General features: G+C 41.0%; 1 protein-coding gene and 1 long non-coding RNA gene across 2 annotated transcripts; one reads left to right on the top strand and one right to left on the bottom strand.

Annotated features, from left to right (window-relative positions):
* LOC131275033 (uncharacterized) lies at positions 1 to 4,220 on the bottom strand. The gene is made up of 2 exons (XR_009182431.2): positions 2,879 to 4,220; positions 1 to 1,948 (listed from the first exon to the last, which is right to left on the bottom strand). It is a non-coding gene; the product is annotated as an uncharacterized lncRNA (long non-coding RNA).
* A 1,954-nt stretch (positions 4,221 to 6,174) lies between these two features.
* On the top strand, positions 6,175 to 10,200 carry ANKRD40CL (ANKRD40 C-terminal like). Its single transcript, XM_058284989.1, has 4 exons — positions 6,175 to 6,414; positions 7,846 to 7,973; positions 8,887 to 9,084; positions 10,045 to 10,200. Exons 1-4 carry the CDS (start codon positions 6,375 to 6,377, stop codon positions 10,198 to 10,200), a joined length of 522 nt encoding a protein of 173 aa, XP_058140972.1. The 5' UTR covers positions 6,175 to 6,374.
* The last annotated feature ends 5,718 nt before the right edge of the window (positions 10,201 to 15,918 follow it).

The following is a 15,918-nucleotide window of genomic DNA, read 5'->3' on the forward strand; positions in this document are numbered from 1 at the left end:
TAGCTTTGTAAAGTAACTTGCATTTATTATGCACCTACTGTGTGCCAGGTACCATGCAAAACATCTTATAGATATGATTTCTAAGGGAGATGGGGAATGATTCCCATTTTAGAGATGAGGAAACTGAGACACAGAGGTATTAAACGGGCAAGGCAGTATGCACTGGGTGGATCCCCCACAGGATAGCTTTTGTCTCAGTGGCCGCAAAGGCTCCTTTGGTAACCTGTAAGGCTGCTCTGGGCCTTAAGCCCTTAGGTGTTGGGGAAGATGGGAGGTCAGAGAGCTGTGATTTATGCAAACGCAGGCTCTGGAAGGGAATTCAGGCAGGAGGCGGCCCCTGGTGGACATGTGGAGAATGGCAGGTCAATGGGGCCGCCCAGTTTGGCCAGTGGCCCTGAATTATGGAGGTGTGGGTGAGGGTTGGTGCTGAGAGTGGTCCCTATGTTGTGTGGAGCCTGGGCTCTGGAGCCAAGCCCTGGGACAGCAGTGACCACTCCAGGCTGGAGGTTGGGTCTTGCGGAGGAGGGGTGGGGGGCAGCATTCTGTGAGGACAGAGAGGAGAAAGAGAAGGAACCTTCACTAAGCGCTTCCTCCATGCCAGGACCTGAGCTGGGTGCTTTACATGTGCCATCTCCCTAATTCTCAAACCATTCTGCCAACAGGCAATTACAGTATTTATTTTACAGGTGAGGAAACTGAGGCTCTCCAGGGTCAACCGGTAATCAGGGGGTTGGTGTGGGATCCAAGTCACTTCCCTGAAGCCTGCGTTCCAAGTGACGGAAAGGGCTTGAGGCTGGGGGCTGTGGTTCTGATGGTGGGGTCAGTGCCAGGAGGAGAGTGTGATGCTCCTGGGGCCCAGCAATGCTCCCCAAGGCTGACATGGGATGGGGAGTCAGCGGCATGTGTAACTCAGCCACCCTGAGAAGACTGAAACCCCCAGAGGCCTTGAGCCAAACTGGACTTTCAGCTGTCTTCAATCCTAGAAACTCGTGTGGCTTTGTCTTAACTGAGTCAACATAAATCGATGAAGGTCTGCTCTGAGTTAAGTACTGATTGGTTGGTTCACAGTCGTATCCTCTAGAACAGGGGTTCTTAACCTTTTTTGTTCCATGGACCCCTTTGCCAGTCAGGTGAAAACCAGACCCCTTCTCAGAATGTAGCAGCAGATAGTTTTATGACACTCAACTAGTGTCATGTCTAATACCATAATTTCAAAGTATGGATGAGCATAAGTGATTGAGATATGCAACAAGTGTAATGTGATATGAAATGAATAACTACTGTAATTTATTGCATATATTCATAGTGAAGGAAATGCTCAATTTCAGTTAGAGGTCAGAAAAAATAAAGATAATAAGTTGATTTTTTTCAATTCAAGCTAACGGCCCCCCTGACATCTTTCCACAGACCCCTTGTGGGCCCCTGGTTAAGAACCCCCGTTCTAGAACATCTGCACTATCGCAGGGAGTTGGGGGAGAGCCCATGAACTGATACGGAATGTTTTCATACCCTTTTTAAAAGCATAATTCCTATTTTACTTTTTTCCAGAGACTTGCTTTTCTTCAGTCTTGAAGAACTCCGCTTCTTACATGGGCTTTGGCGGAGGTCGTGGGGCAGCGCCTGCAGGTCTAAATCGGTCCTTCTGGGCTTCACAAGAACAGTTCCTCAGTGTCTCATGGAGAATGGCACACCACTCAGTAAGACAGTTTCACACACAGCTTGGGAAGCACATGGGTGTCGAAGACACTTGCTTTGGAGATATCCCCGATGGCTGTGGCCTCTACTACGTTTCAAATGGCAAACTTCTTAATACCTTAGTCTCGGGCAGGCCACAGGTGCAGTTCAGACAGCAAATAAGCTGCACGTGGCCGCAGCCCTTTCTGGCACACCACTGTTCCTTCTTTTCTTGGACATCTTGGAAGCGAGCGCCCAAGAGAGGATAAGCTACCTTTTGTGTCAAAAAGGAGAGAGAAAAAAGAAAATATATGTCTATCTTTTTAATTCACAAAAGACAAAACATAGGAAGGATAAGCCAAAAACTAATGAGATTAGTTTCCTACAGAGGATATATGAGAACAAAATGGAAGGGATGGGAGGGTAGAATGACACTTGCCTAAATACATTTATAGTTTTGACTCTTAGAAACTTGTTTTAACTCTTCAAAAATAACTAACTACGTAAATTGACAAGAATTAGGAAGAATCCTGAAATACAAATACAAACAATGGACTTAACAGTATTTTTGAATAAGCAATTCTGAAACTACTTTCTGTGCATTGTAGGATGGAGGAAATAAGTAAACATATTAAGGATGTTAGGAGCCAGGTTTCCCTGTTGGAGAAGAGTTACATATTTGGAGAAAGCGAGAAAGAACCTTGTGTTGGGATGGAATTGGCGGGATCAGTATGACCTAATGGTTTTCAATACGTATACAGAGAAAAAGACAGAGATACATGTCTAAGGGGGTGTGTGCGTGTCTCCCTAGCTCTCTTCACTGAAAGAGCCTAGAAGCAATGACATCACAGTAGGAATGAGCACCTGCTTACCACAAAAAGGCATTATCAGGAATGTTGGGAAGATGTGTGTTTTGCTTGTTCATTGCAAAAATAAGTAAGCACAATAAAGTGGGTGCTAAACCATCAAAAACATAAATGTTCCCTGCTGTGTCCCTGAATGTGCAATAAGCAAGTGTAATAAATATTTTAATTATAGTTTTATTATAAATATAGCCTATAAGAAAAAAATTTTGATAGGAATAATACTGTATGTTGCTAATTTTTAACTGTCCCTATTGGCAAGCCTTAGGAATCACAGCCCTTCCTCATATACAGTGTTCAGTGCACAGGGATCTTGTGGTTCAAGTAAACTAAGTCGTTACCAAGTAAAACGCCCAAGTCCAAGTCGTTATTTCTAGTCCTTCTTTTGGCTATACAGTTGTATCAGAGCCTCTTATACATTTAGTTCATCTTTTCGGTTTGAGAGCCCTGGATTACGGAGAGAGTTAAATATATTAGGAGAGAATAAAACAGTTTACAGTCAGTGTTAGTGTGTCTGTCCGCCTTTTAAACCGGTTGCAATAACTGCTGATATTAACACATTTGTAAAACTTTTCTTAAACAAAACAGGACATGGGAAACATTTAAGGGGATTCTACTGAAAAGAGTTGGGACAATTTGAGCATCAAAATAAATCAATGATAGTAACCGTATAATCCATTGACTAAAATAAGAATTCATGAGTCCATACTGATGATAGATTAGATATTAATAAATTAGCTATGACTAGATAGATAGAAAACTCTTACAGTAGAATACTACGTAATAAATATAGAAACAGTAAGGGTGGTGGTGATGAATGCACAAGTCTGTGATTTTTTTTTTTTAAGCAAGGGAGTAAAGAGTTTATTAAGAAACAAGAAGAGAAAAGTATCTGGCCTGAGGCATGGACCGTGGGCCTGCTGCAGAATGAGAGGCCACAAGTCTGTGATTATACTGAGAGCCATTGACTGTATACTTTGGATGGATTGTATGGTGGGTGAATAAAATTGTTTTGTTTTGTTTTTTTTGAAAAAAAAAAAAAAGCAACAATAAGGGAGTTAAAAAATCACTATTAAAAGAACAAAAAAAGAAAGAAAAAAGAAAAGACCAAAAAAGAAAATCACTATTTTGCAATCATCATAGTAAGAGTTTATTCAGGTCAAAATTATCAATGTATGCTAAAAAGTAATGGGTGAAGAATAGGATATCTACATGGTCTCAGAGTATCTCCCCATAAATTCCGTATTAATTGCAAATGAAAAAAGACAAACTGGACAATGGGAAAACCTGGCAGACATCTCCTTCCACAAGTGATTAATGTCACCATTGCCAATAAGGGGACAAACTAAAATGTACCTCCTGGCATGATGCACTAAGAAAAATTCATCACTTTTGGTATTCCTGCCAAAAATGAATCTAATCATGAGGAAGCATCAGTTAAACCCAACTGAGGAACAAAGAAAAAATTACTGGTTTGGACTCTTCAAAAATGCCAAGGTCCTAAGAAACAAAGAAAGGCTTAAGAACTGTTCTGAATTAAAGAAACTTAAAGAGACGTGAAAATTAAATGCAATGCATGTTCCTGAATTGGATCCTGGACCAGGGAAAAAGCGATGGAGGATACTATTGGGTTGATTAATGAAATATGAATATCAACTATGGTTTATATCATTGTATTGTATCAATGTTAGGTTTCCTGACTTTTATTGCTATACCTTGGATATGTAAGAGAATGTCCTTGATATTAGGAAATAGACCTATCTTTAGGGATAAAGGAGCATGATGTCTACAACTTACTCTTTTTTTTTTTTTTAAGATTTACTTTATTTCGTTTATTCTCTCCCGCTCCTGCTTTTGTCGGCGCTCGCTGTCTGCCATCAGCAGTTTGCCTTCACCAGGAAGGCAGGATTGGGCTCCTGTATGGGGTACACGGGAGCCCAGTCACCTGGGCCACATCTGCCTCCCTCAACTTACTCTTAAATAGTTCAGGAGAACAAATATACACACTTAAACACACACACAGAGGGAGAGAGACAGAGAGTATTGGTGAAAGGTATATGGGAGTTCTTGCAACTTTTCTGTAGTTTGAAATTTTACCAAAATAAAAAGTTATAGAGGATGGTCTATGGGATTCCTGTTTTTTATGCATGATTGTTCTGTAAACCAACAATTTACATAATTAAAAGAAACTATATCCCTAGAAAAGTCAACAAATAAATAAAAGCGCCCACCAAGTGCCCAGCATAATGAATGAAAATAAACCCATACCAAGCCTGTGTGACAGCCGACTGCCTCCCCAACAAGCACTACTTCTTCTTCCTTGCTAATGCCTGAATTTTAGCACCTTTAGACTTTTGTAACTAGCAGCATGTGAAGCTTTGATTGGAAAAGTGAAAATTAAAAGTATAAAGAAAAAAGAGCATCTTCAAAACAAGAAAAAGGTGAGTGTTGTCAAATGAAAGAATCAATTAGTGAATGAACGGGCAGAGCAGGTGAAGTGGAAATGAACCCATTTCCCCTTCAAAGCACCTTTTCACCCCCAGTCCCCCTGCACCCCAGGCCCCACCGGCTCCGGCAAGGAGCTTCAGGATGGCTCATTTTATGGCTGACCACACCCTGGCAGCCTGGCTGACCAAAGTGCATTTTCTTCTCCATTTACAGGAGCTCTGCTTCCTCCTTTTTGCTGGCCCCCATCCTCCGGTGTTGCTGGCAGAAACTCACCGCCTGCATGCTGGGGAGGCAGCATCCGCCTGGGAACACAACGAACCAGGTCTAGCCCCAGGCCTGTATTTCCTTTCCTTAGGCCTCAGTCTCTCCATTTGACCTTAGGGAGTTTTGCCAAACCAGTGGTTCTCAACTTTCGCTGAGCGGTAAGCCAGCAGGGCATCTTACAGAAATATCTGTGCCCAGACAGCAGTCCAGACCCAATAAGCTAGAAGGCCTAAGGAGTAGAACCCAGGCATCAGCATTCTTTAAATCTTCCCAGGTGATTCCAATGGACAGTCGAGTTTGAGAACCGCGGACCATCATCTCCGTGGTATGGGAGCGTACAATTTTGATGTCCAGTGCATTTGCTACATCTTCTGTGGGTGGAGGGTTAAATGAAACGTGAGATTCACCCAAACATCTGGGTTTCTGTCTACAAACATCCTCCTGTCCTCAGCCAGCTGTTGACCGAGCCACCCCACCCGGGACTTTGTCCCAGCCCCACCCTCCTTCCGCTGACCCTCGGGGCTCCGCCTCCTGCCTCCTCCATTTTGATGTTTGGGATCAAAGATCCAGGATCACTGACAAGGCAGAGGCTCCTCAGGTATGGGCAGGGGTCTTCTTTCTTTCTGGTTCTGCACAGCTGCTGAGGAAAAGGGCTGGGAGAAAATAAAGACGGGGGTGGGGGCAGGCGGCCTGTTGCACCCGAGAAACTAAGGGTTTGGCGTCTCTTATCCCTAATGTAGTGGCCACTAACCTTTCCCAAGGAGGGCCTGACACCTGGTGTGGCGGTGCCTCGTGGGCCTCCCCTCCCGGGCCTGCCCTTCGCTTGGGTGAGGGCTATTGGCCTGCACAGTCTCCAGGGGACACAGCCTGAGGAGGGAGTCCGAAGCCTTGAAGTTCAGTCCCTGCCCTCACTGCATTACCCTGCGCAAGTCACACAGAATGCCTGAGCCTCAGTTTCCTGTGTAAAAATGACCCCTGCCCTAACCTACTGGGCCGATGACCAGAACAGCTGTTGTATAGGTGCAGGCAGACGTTCCGAGGCTTCAGGAAGGGCTTTTTATCTGGCTGGGCACTTGTGCATCAAGGTGAGAGGAGCTGCTACCCGACGGGCCACAGAGCTGACCCATGGCGCAACCCGAGCAGGACGTCAGGGAGAAGCTGGCTGGTGAGTCTGAGTGTCCTGTTCCCCCACACGGCCCTCAAGGAAGATGGAGGAAGCAGCCGAAGAGGCTACCGGGTGGTGCTGCAGCCTCCCCCACTCTGCCAATGGCATGGTCAAGAGCAGGCAACTTGACCAAGGGTCCCTTCAGGACGCGGCAGAGTCAACAGCTATAATATATAAATAACAGCGGCAAGAAAATGGTCTAATGGCTTGGCATTGTTCCAGTATAAAGATCAAAATCTTTCCTGTGCTTTAATCGAGACCAGCTCTGTCAAAGAGAAATAGAAAGCAAACCACATATGTAATTTAAAATTGTCTAGTGGCCACATTTTAAAAAGTGAAAACTGGTGAAATTAATGTTAATATGTTACTTAACCCAACATATCCATACCATTTTCATTTAAATAGTCAACATTGAAAAATTAAATATATATATTTCTTCGTGCTAAGTCTTCAAAATCTGCTGTGTATTTGACACAGCGCATCTCATTTCAGGGTCATACCATCCATAAGCCCATAATCTGGCCCCTGAGGGCCTCAGCTCACAGCTACAGCACGCCAGCTCTTCTTTCCCCTAAGGCTCCATTCTCCGTCCCACACAGGGCCCTTACCTATGCCATTCCTGGGCCCTGGGAAAGCTCCTCTTGCCCTCATCCTGCTGCAGCTAGAGCAGCCTAAGTTATCCTTCAGATCTCAGCTTCAGGAAAACCCCCTTGACCCCTTTGCCCCTGACATGCTTTCACAGTATCGTGTCTCTCCCCATCATCACATCCACCAGTTATAATTTCACGCTTATTCCAGAGGTCACTTGATTTACTTGACTCTTCTGCTAACCTGTGACCACCAGGACAGAAATCACTTCTGTCCTTTTTTTACCATCTCCCCAGGGTTTAGCACAGTGCCTGGAGGGGCACAGGCTTTTAATGTGTTGAGTGACTATTAAGAATTAAATAAGTACATTAAAAAACTGACACACAGAAAAGTACTCTATAAACATTCACTCCCTTTTCCTTCCCTGTGGTTGAGAAAACTAGCCCTTATGAAGTGAGCTTTAGGTATAATCCAGTTTCTCCCTTAATAGAGACCCCTCTAACCATCTAACTGTATGCTAGAGGGCTGGAGACACAAGGCACTTACTGCTGAAAATATACATGGAGAACACACAGATTAGAAAATATTTCTTCCCCAGATTATACACCACTCATAAAAATACTGTCAGCTCCTCTTCGTGATTTGGGTGATGATTAAAGAAAATAACTCTTGAAGTCTGAAAATAATTACTGCTTTTTTTTTTCCCCCCAAGAAGGGAGGAGTGTACACTGCAGGGAAAGACATGATGGGTACCGCTGACCCTCGTGTAACTGGCAGGTCTGTCATACAGCCAGATGCTGAGGTGCTGTTTCTCTACTCTTTCCTTGTCTAATTCCTTCCCAGGTGAATATAAACAAGGAGATTCTGATCCACAGTTGCCAAATGACTCAGCAGATGCCAAACCCTCTACAGCTGGCCCCTGTCTAGGTGAGGACTCGGACCCCAGGCCACATTGCAAAGCCAAATTCACCGTTTGATTTCCTCCACCTTTAATCCATACCGCTTCCTTTTTAAAATAATTAATATGATGTGGTGTGGGTATTGTGGGGTGTTGCGGGTTTTTTAAGACTTATTTCCTCCCCGCCTTGCCACTTGCACTCGCTGTCAGCTGTGTCCATTCGCTGTGCATTCTTGTGTCTGCTCATCTTCTCTTTTAGGAGGCACTGGGAACTGATCCCAGGACCCTCCAACGTGGCAGAGGGACACCCAATCGCTTGAGCCACTCCAGCTCCCTGGCTTGTTGTTTCTCTCATTGTCTTTCCTGGGTCTCTTTTTTGTTGTGCCAGCTCTCCACGCGAGCCAGCTCACCTTAACCAGGAGGCCCTGAGAATTGAACCCAGGACCTCCAAATGGAGCCCAATTGCTTGAGCCACATCTGCTTCCTGCTTCCTTCCTCTTAGGATAGTAAACTTGGAGACTCACGCTCAATGCCACTGTACCAAAAGATGGCAGAATTATCCTATTTCACAGGGCCTATCTCTCACCAGAATCCCAGGGGGTGGGGGAGAAATCATGCAGATTTGCACCTCTGCACAATGGTTTATTCAAGGATACACAGCCCCAGAAGACACCTTACCCTGAAACTTCCCAAACAACTGACAAGGTATAAACAATTTCTACGCATTTCCCAAGGATGATCATTTACATATCCACTGCCTAACTTCAACTTTGGGCTAACTTCAAATAGCAGCATTGTTTATTTACAGTAGGTACAATGGGGCATGCATGGGAGATTTACTCAGTTCTCCAAGAAAGCCTAAGCTAATGAAAGTGGTATACATGCTAATGAAAGTTTGCATGTTGTCTAATTATTCGGATTTATGATCGTCTACACTTTAGTAATTGGTAATGTAAAAAATCTTTTAAACGGATATTTTGCTTTTATTTGAATTTGTGGGTGACCTAGAGCTGGTGCTTAAAGTTAGAATTCAGAGCCTGAAAGAAAATGACTTCATTGAAATTGAACTGAACAGACAAGAGCTGAGTTATCAAAACTTACTACAAGTGAGTTGCTGTGAACTAGGGATTATCCCAGAGCAAGTGGAGAAGATAAGAAAGCTGCCAAATACATTGCTCAGAAAGGTACCGTTTATTACACCTTTCTAAATGCAGACTAGGCTATGGGTGGGCAAAATTATAGTCCATGGAACCAACCATCCAGCTTTTCAGTATGAAAACAAAATTCAAGACACTGGAAATTCTGGCTGCAGGATAACATCAGCATGGTAGCTAGGTCATTTTAAATCTGGTGTTTTTGCAGATTTGCACACTGAATTCACGAATTCAAAATCTGAACGACAAGCAATGCCTGGATTTTTACTCATCTCAGTACTTTTGGTACTACCAATCTCTGCAGAACTGACTGGCTGACAGTAGATCCTCAGTACACAAAACACAAACCCACCCTTACTTGCTTAGCAACAGGTGGCCTTTGCAAACCCAGAAAACAAAACTCTCTTCTGCACTTATTTTTCAGATTCAAGATTCAGATCCCAACTTTTAAAAAACTTTCATCAGAAAAATCTCATTTCTTGAGCACTACCAAACAACTTTCAGACTGCCTTTGGCAGTTACTGGTGTCCTGAAAAAAATATTTTAGGAGACAGGACCTCATACATGGGAAGCAGGCGCTCAACCACTGAGCAATTACCTGTTCCCCAACAAGAACTGTTTTTTGTGTTTTCAGGAGGTACCAGGGATTGAACATGGGTAAAGGGGTATATATAAAGTATGTTCTTTACAAGCTAACAGTTGTGTGATGATAGTTCTTAAAAATATAAAAAGCTTAAAATATAAAAAGGCATGCCCTAGCCTAAGTCTCTTCTTGAGCAGTATTAGATTGGAATTATATTCCCCTTAGAAATCTGCATAGGGACAAAGACATTCTCCCTGCTAATATAGTGTACTATGGATAGATGAAGAAAGAAAACAATTTAGGAATATCTTATAAATTAAGGCAAGAACCCTAGACAGTGGCCAAGGTTATTGAAATTAACCCTTTATTTTTAATAAGCCAATATATAATTTCTTTTCCACATTAAGGACAAAGACATTCTAAGACTACAGGACTTCCAGGAAGTAGAGCTCACTTTAACGGAAAATGGAAACTCTGAACTGGAAGAATACACATCATCTCTGACAGAGAAACCCTGCTATAACAGGAATGCTGTCAAAATGATTAAAAAATCCCAGAAATGAGGAACTGGAGTCAATATTTTGTAAATAATGAAGTCTGGATTCATGTACAACTTTTGCAGACATCAAGTGTGAACTTTGGAAAATTTTGTTTCATCATCTCCAACTTTTCTAGGCCAGGGGAGAATAAGTTCAAACTGCTTGGATAAAAAGAGCTATAAAAAAATAAGGTATGTTGATACACACTAATATAAGTTTGTTTTGTAGAGTTGTGCCCCAAACCTGCTGAGACTGTCTGGACAAATGGCCAGGGTCTCTTCATTTCCAGAAAGGCAAGTTTAGCTGATGAAGCTGGGAAAGCCAGGACCCACGTTGGCAACACTGGTTCAAACAGTGTTCCCTGCTTTTAAAAGGGCATCTTGACACTACTATTTCCTATTATAAAATGGAATGATTTATAGAACTTGAGTAAGGACCTACCTACCCTTGAGACTTATTTTTTAACATACAACTTACAGAACTGCCAAGGCATGGCACAAAGCACTGAACGCAAAAGAAAAACAAAACAATGCTGGAGTCCTCACTAGCATCTAGCTAGCTCCAAAGTGGGTTGTCATCACACCCCCCCCCCAGTCCTTCTGGGTCGACGCTCTTGCATACTTTTAAAAAACTGCTTAGCCTTTATAAGCATTCAAGCTGCTTTATTTACTTTTATTAACACACTTAAAACACTGTCATCTTTACACACCTGTTACATCTATACAATGAAGTCATCTCAAATCCTTTATAGAACTGAGGTATAAATACCAGAGAGCTCCTTATGGACAAATGGAGCCTTTTCTCTGTATCCCCCAGCACATATAAAAGATCAGTGTTCCCTCTCTGTAGTTCAGTTTGGGTTACGGTGAAGGAGAATGCAGAAGTTAACGTGAAATTCTTCATTTTAATTGTCCAAAATTGAAAGGAAAATGTTTGAAATTCTGCAGGAGCGTTAAGTGTGCACCATCTCATTCAAGGAATGTACTGAGTAAATATGAGACCAGAACCTACAATTTGCTATCTACAGGTCTCCTGTGGCATGGCACCTCTGCACCGAGCAGGAGCTTACCATCCAAGACATGTTTTTAAAAGAGCATAGTTCTAATGCAAGCCATCTAGTGGGCAACAGGAAGCCAATCTCCAATTGACACCTTCCTAAACTATTTTCAATTTTCTGTTTTAAATGAGGAAAACATACAACTTCATAGTACTTAGGCAGGGGTTCACGGTTGATTGTTAGTGACCCAAAAATCACCATTTGTGGGAAAATGAGATTTTTAGGTGGTTTTAAACTGAACATGGTAGAATAAATTTGGAAAAAAAAATTACTGCAGGAAGGAAAGCTTACACTAGCCTAACAGAACACACTTCAGGTATAATTTACATGGGAGGTTAATTACAGTAAGATTAATGAAGGTGGCAAATTATCAAAAGATTGATGAGCAAATAAACAGCCAAGTACCCAAAAACATTATAAAAACTTTATTTTTTAGAATTTGAATAACCTTAAGGTTGCAGATTAAGACCAAAATTTGAAGACCTTCAGGAGTAATTTTAGTTTTCCCCTCATGCAGTGATTTTAAAAACTATGTTCTGAGATGAAATTTCATTGGAAGATCTAAAAACCACTTTAAGTGAAATGAGTCACGTAGCAGAATGCTATCCTTAAAAAGCCCAACATATTTAACATATTTAGGTTAAAATAAAATATGGCATGACCTAATCAGATTATTCACAACCTACTATATTATTATTATTCAGATTATTCCCAACTTAAAATAGTAGGGTGATTGGTAACTCACAGCACTGCCCCTTTTCTAGCCTTCCTCAGAACTCCCAAGCAGAAGTCCTTTCTATACAGGTCATGGGCTTGAGGGAGCCCTATGCATTGAATCAATGTGCAGCCTGGCCCTGAGGTTACTCTGAGAGGATTCAAGTTTCATCTGCAGAGTGTGGTTGGGGGGGGGGGGGGGGGGGAGGGAGCTACTGCTAATAAAGGGCCTTAGCTGTGTTAATCTTCTCTCAAAGTGCATTTCAAGTTTCACTGAACTCCCTTTTAAATTGAGGAGTAAAACACTTTACGGTACCTCCAGAAAAATTCAAACAAGGTCAAAAAGTAGGAGTCTCTTTGAGATGAATCTAACTTGAGCAATGTGCTAACCACAGGCCAGGAGAATGGCTCCTCTCAGCCCAGCAATTACCCTTACTGGAATGGCATAAATCTGAGAAAAGCTTCCATGGAAGCTGCTTAGACAGGAGAACAAGAGGACTGGCTCCCTGGCTGGCACCCAAACGAAACGATGTCAAGATAAAAATAAGACATCACAAAGGAAACAAACATACTTCTACCTTTTAAAGAACTACAACTACAACCCAGAATTTGGCAATCAAGAAATAGTAAATCTGCAACTCAGGGAAAGGTTAATTTCAGGAAATACATTATATTTCTATTTTATCGAGCACTGTCTACACCAAGACTTTTCCCCATTCTTTTTAAAATTTTTATTAAGAAATAACATAATACAAAAGCACATATACATACAAGTTAAAAAGGAAAACGCCCTTGTAGCATAAGCCCAGCTTCAGAAATAAAGCATCATCAGTTCCTCGGAAGGTCTCTTTTGGCCCTCCACAATCACACCTATTTTCAAGCTTCTCATGCAACGGTAGCGTCAAATTCTGTGTTAATCATCTCCTTGCTTTTCTTTCATTTACCACTTAACAGCCTGTTTTTGACCTTCACAGAAATGGAATCACAGTGGATTAGTCTTCCATGACTTTTTTTTTTTTTTTGACCATTATGTTGAGATTCATCCACGTTCACGTGAGTAGCTGAAGTTTCACTTCTGTGGAATTCCACTGTAGGAATATCCCATGATGTTTATTTAGCAAATGGACTGTAGGACATTTGGGGTCTTTCCAGTTTTTTTGCCCTTCCTATTACAAACAATGCTGTTATGAACATTCTTTCATCTACGTCCTGTTGCACACATACAAGAGTTTTCTCTAGGGTATACATCTAGGAGCAGAATGGCCATGAGTTATACCAAATCGTTTTCCCAAGTGGCTGTTCCCTAAACATTCTTAAATCTGTTAACAACTCATCTATTTATGATGGCTGAGGGGAGGAAACAGTTCAACTGTGAAACTGTCTCACATTGCATTTTTAAAATAGAAAATTCAAACTTCTGATACAATGAAAAATACATTTACTTCTCTGCTTTGGCTTCTTTGAAATGTACTTTTTAAAACATGATAAACTTAAAAGTGCTGTCTATGTTTCCAAATAAAAGTTTCTATAAAATTAAGTGAAAACTGCAAGATTCAGAACACATATGGTACTATCTTTTTATAAAAAAAGATCTACACATGTAAGTTCATGCCCCCCACCCCCTCCAAAACAAACGAAACAAAAAAGCACCACTTGGGAGAATAAACTGCTAACAGCAGTAGTTCTGAGAAAAAGGAGACATAGATCAATAAACACTTCTGAATTTTTTTAAACCATGTGCATTACAATTGTAATACATAATGTCAAAACACTAGTAACCAGGGGTTCTTTCACAAACAACCAAACTTCAGAATTCAAACTGAAAAACCCAATCCCTTAATAAGTCCCAACCCACAGAAAGTAAACACAATATATTTAAGAGGTTTTTGTCTGTTTCATGCACATTAGGATAATAGACGTTTATAAACATATTCACAGAGCTCATCTAAAATGCATTAATTTTTAAAAACACAGAATGGACACAAGCTCAAAAAACTTACATCATAAATTTTTCAGCTTTTTACACTTCCAGAAACTTTAATCAGAAGGTAGCTAAGCTCAACCCAAATAAGGTCAAAGTATTCTCAGAACTTGGGAATTAAGGCTGGTTATCCTCTGTGACACACTGTAAGAAACTGGTAGATCAGTTGCAGGGAGAGGAGTGCTCTAAGGAGATGAGGAGATGAATATATGACTAAGTTATTAAAGCTAAAGATCAAGACGACAAGAAAAGTGCTTTAGCCCAAACTGAAAAAATAAATATACCATGATCTGCTTAAAGAAAAACATTTTAACAAAAAGGGGGATGATATGCAGAGTTCATCTTTACATCCAAAAGGAGAAAATGCCTTGAGCAGCAGATTGGACTGACCGGTCCGCTTGAGAAGCACAATGGAAATGAAGCTATCAAACCAGTATTATAGTTTGAGGACTCTGGCAATTAAAAGTCCATCCAATGTATTTAATATTGAGAACTATTACTTTAAGGAATACTTATCTTTTAGAGATACATGCTGAAATATTTACAGATTAATGCTATGTCTGATCTTGCTTCAAAATGAGAGCAGGGTTACACACATGTGTGCAGATATATGAAGTAAGACTAGCCAGGAGTCTCCTTAGTGATGAGTGATAGAGGTTAATGATACTATCCTATTTTTGTGTTTAAAAAAACACAAAACAAAGCAAAAAAAAAAAAAAAAAACACCAAAAACTGATTACTCTGATTTCATGCTTATCATGAAATCTTCTGATTAATTAAAACTGGTTCTCCTTAAAAACTTTCCACAAAAATATGCATTAACCAAGTGATAACCTTTTGGTCTGCATGGTAGAAATGTATTTCAATATTTTTACAAAAATCCTCAAGCCAGATTTTGGGTGTATGGGAATGGGGAGGATTTAAAAAAAAATAAAACTCAACTTCTTGATCTCCACAACTGGGGTTCCTGACTTTAGGTATAGGCACCCTAAGTGGCCAGGCCTTCCCCTCTAATCATACAAAACCTCAATAGTGGTCCAAAGATCTAAGTGTTCAAAGAAAAGAAGCCTTTTCATTAGCTCATTTACTGTACTTAATTAAATAAATTAGCTGTTAACTACTAAATGAGGCAGAACAGAGCAAACTTGTCATTTTCATAACTTAGTAAATTTCTTATGTTTTCTGTTTCTCTTAATACTAACACTAGATGGTAAACGACCATTTTAAGTCCTTTACTCCTTCAACTATGATCTTGTCAAAGCACACAAAGCAGTGCTAGGGAGCTGACTTTGTGTTTGGTTTTGTTTCCCATTTTATCTTAATCCTCACAAGAGTCATCTCTTAGAGATTCAGAGAAAACCCACTCACTCACTGCTATTATCTCCATGTTCAGCTAAGGAAGTCTGGGGGGTGCTCTGTCCCCACAGCATTTTCTCACAAAAAGCCTCTGAAGTGGCAGCTTCCATTATTTTCCAAAGCTTGTTGGAGGGGACATTTTAGTAAATTCTCTAATGGTGTATCATGCCTATCAAAATAACTACAGTGGCATAATAGTCCAGCACAGGCCAATGAGGCAGAGATCCAAATCCCATCTCCTAGCGCTCCAGAGTGAAGCCACATGACTTTGGGTAAATCATTTAACCCATTTACTCAATATCTTCACCAATAAACTGATGGAGATATGTGAAAACTGTAAATCACTGGGCATTGCTGGTATATCCTGCTAGAGACAATACTTTTATAGCCGAAGAACTTGACTATAGACAGAAATATGCTGCCAATTTTCTTGTATGTGACATAAAAATCAATTGCTTAACCATCAGGTTTAACAGCCTTGTTATATGACACACCCCATACACAAAAATAAACACATTTGGAAAATGACAAGAACAGATTAAAGAAGTCCTGATAAAGGATTTTTCAAAAAGTTCTTAAATGTTCTTCTACATCATTATTTCATAACTAGGAGGTGACAGTATTTGTCAGAAGG

This window comes from Dasypus novemcinctus, chromosome 21 (assembly GCF_030445035.2).
Source record: "Dasypus novemcinctus isolate mDasNov1 chromosome 21, mDasNov1.1.hap2, whole genome shotgun sequence".
In the NCBI taxonomy this organism is placed as follows: domain Eukaryota; kingdom Metazoa; phylum Chordata; class Mammalia; order Cingulata; family Dasypodidae; genus Dasypus; species Dasypus novemcinctus.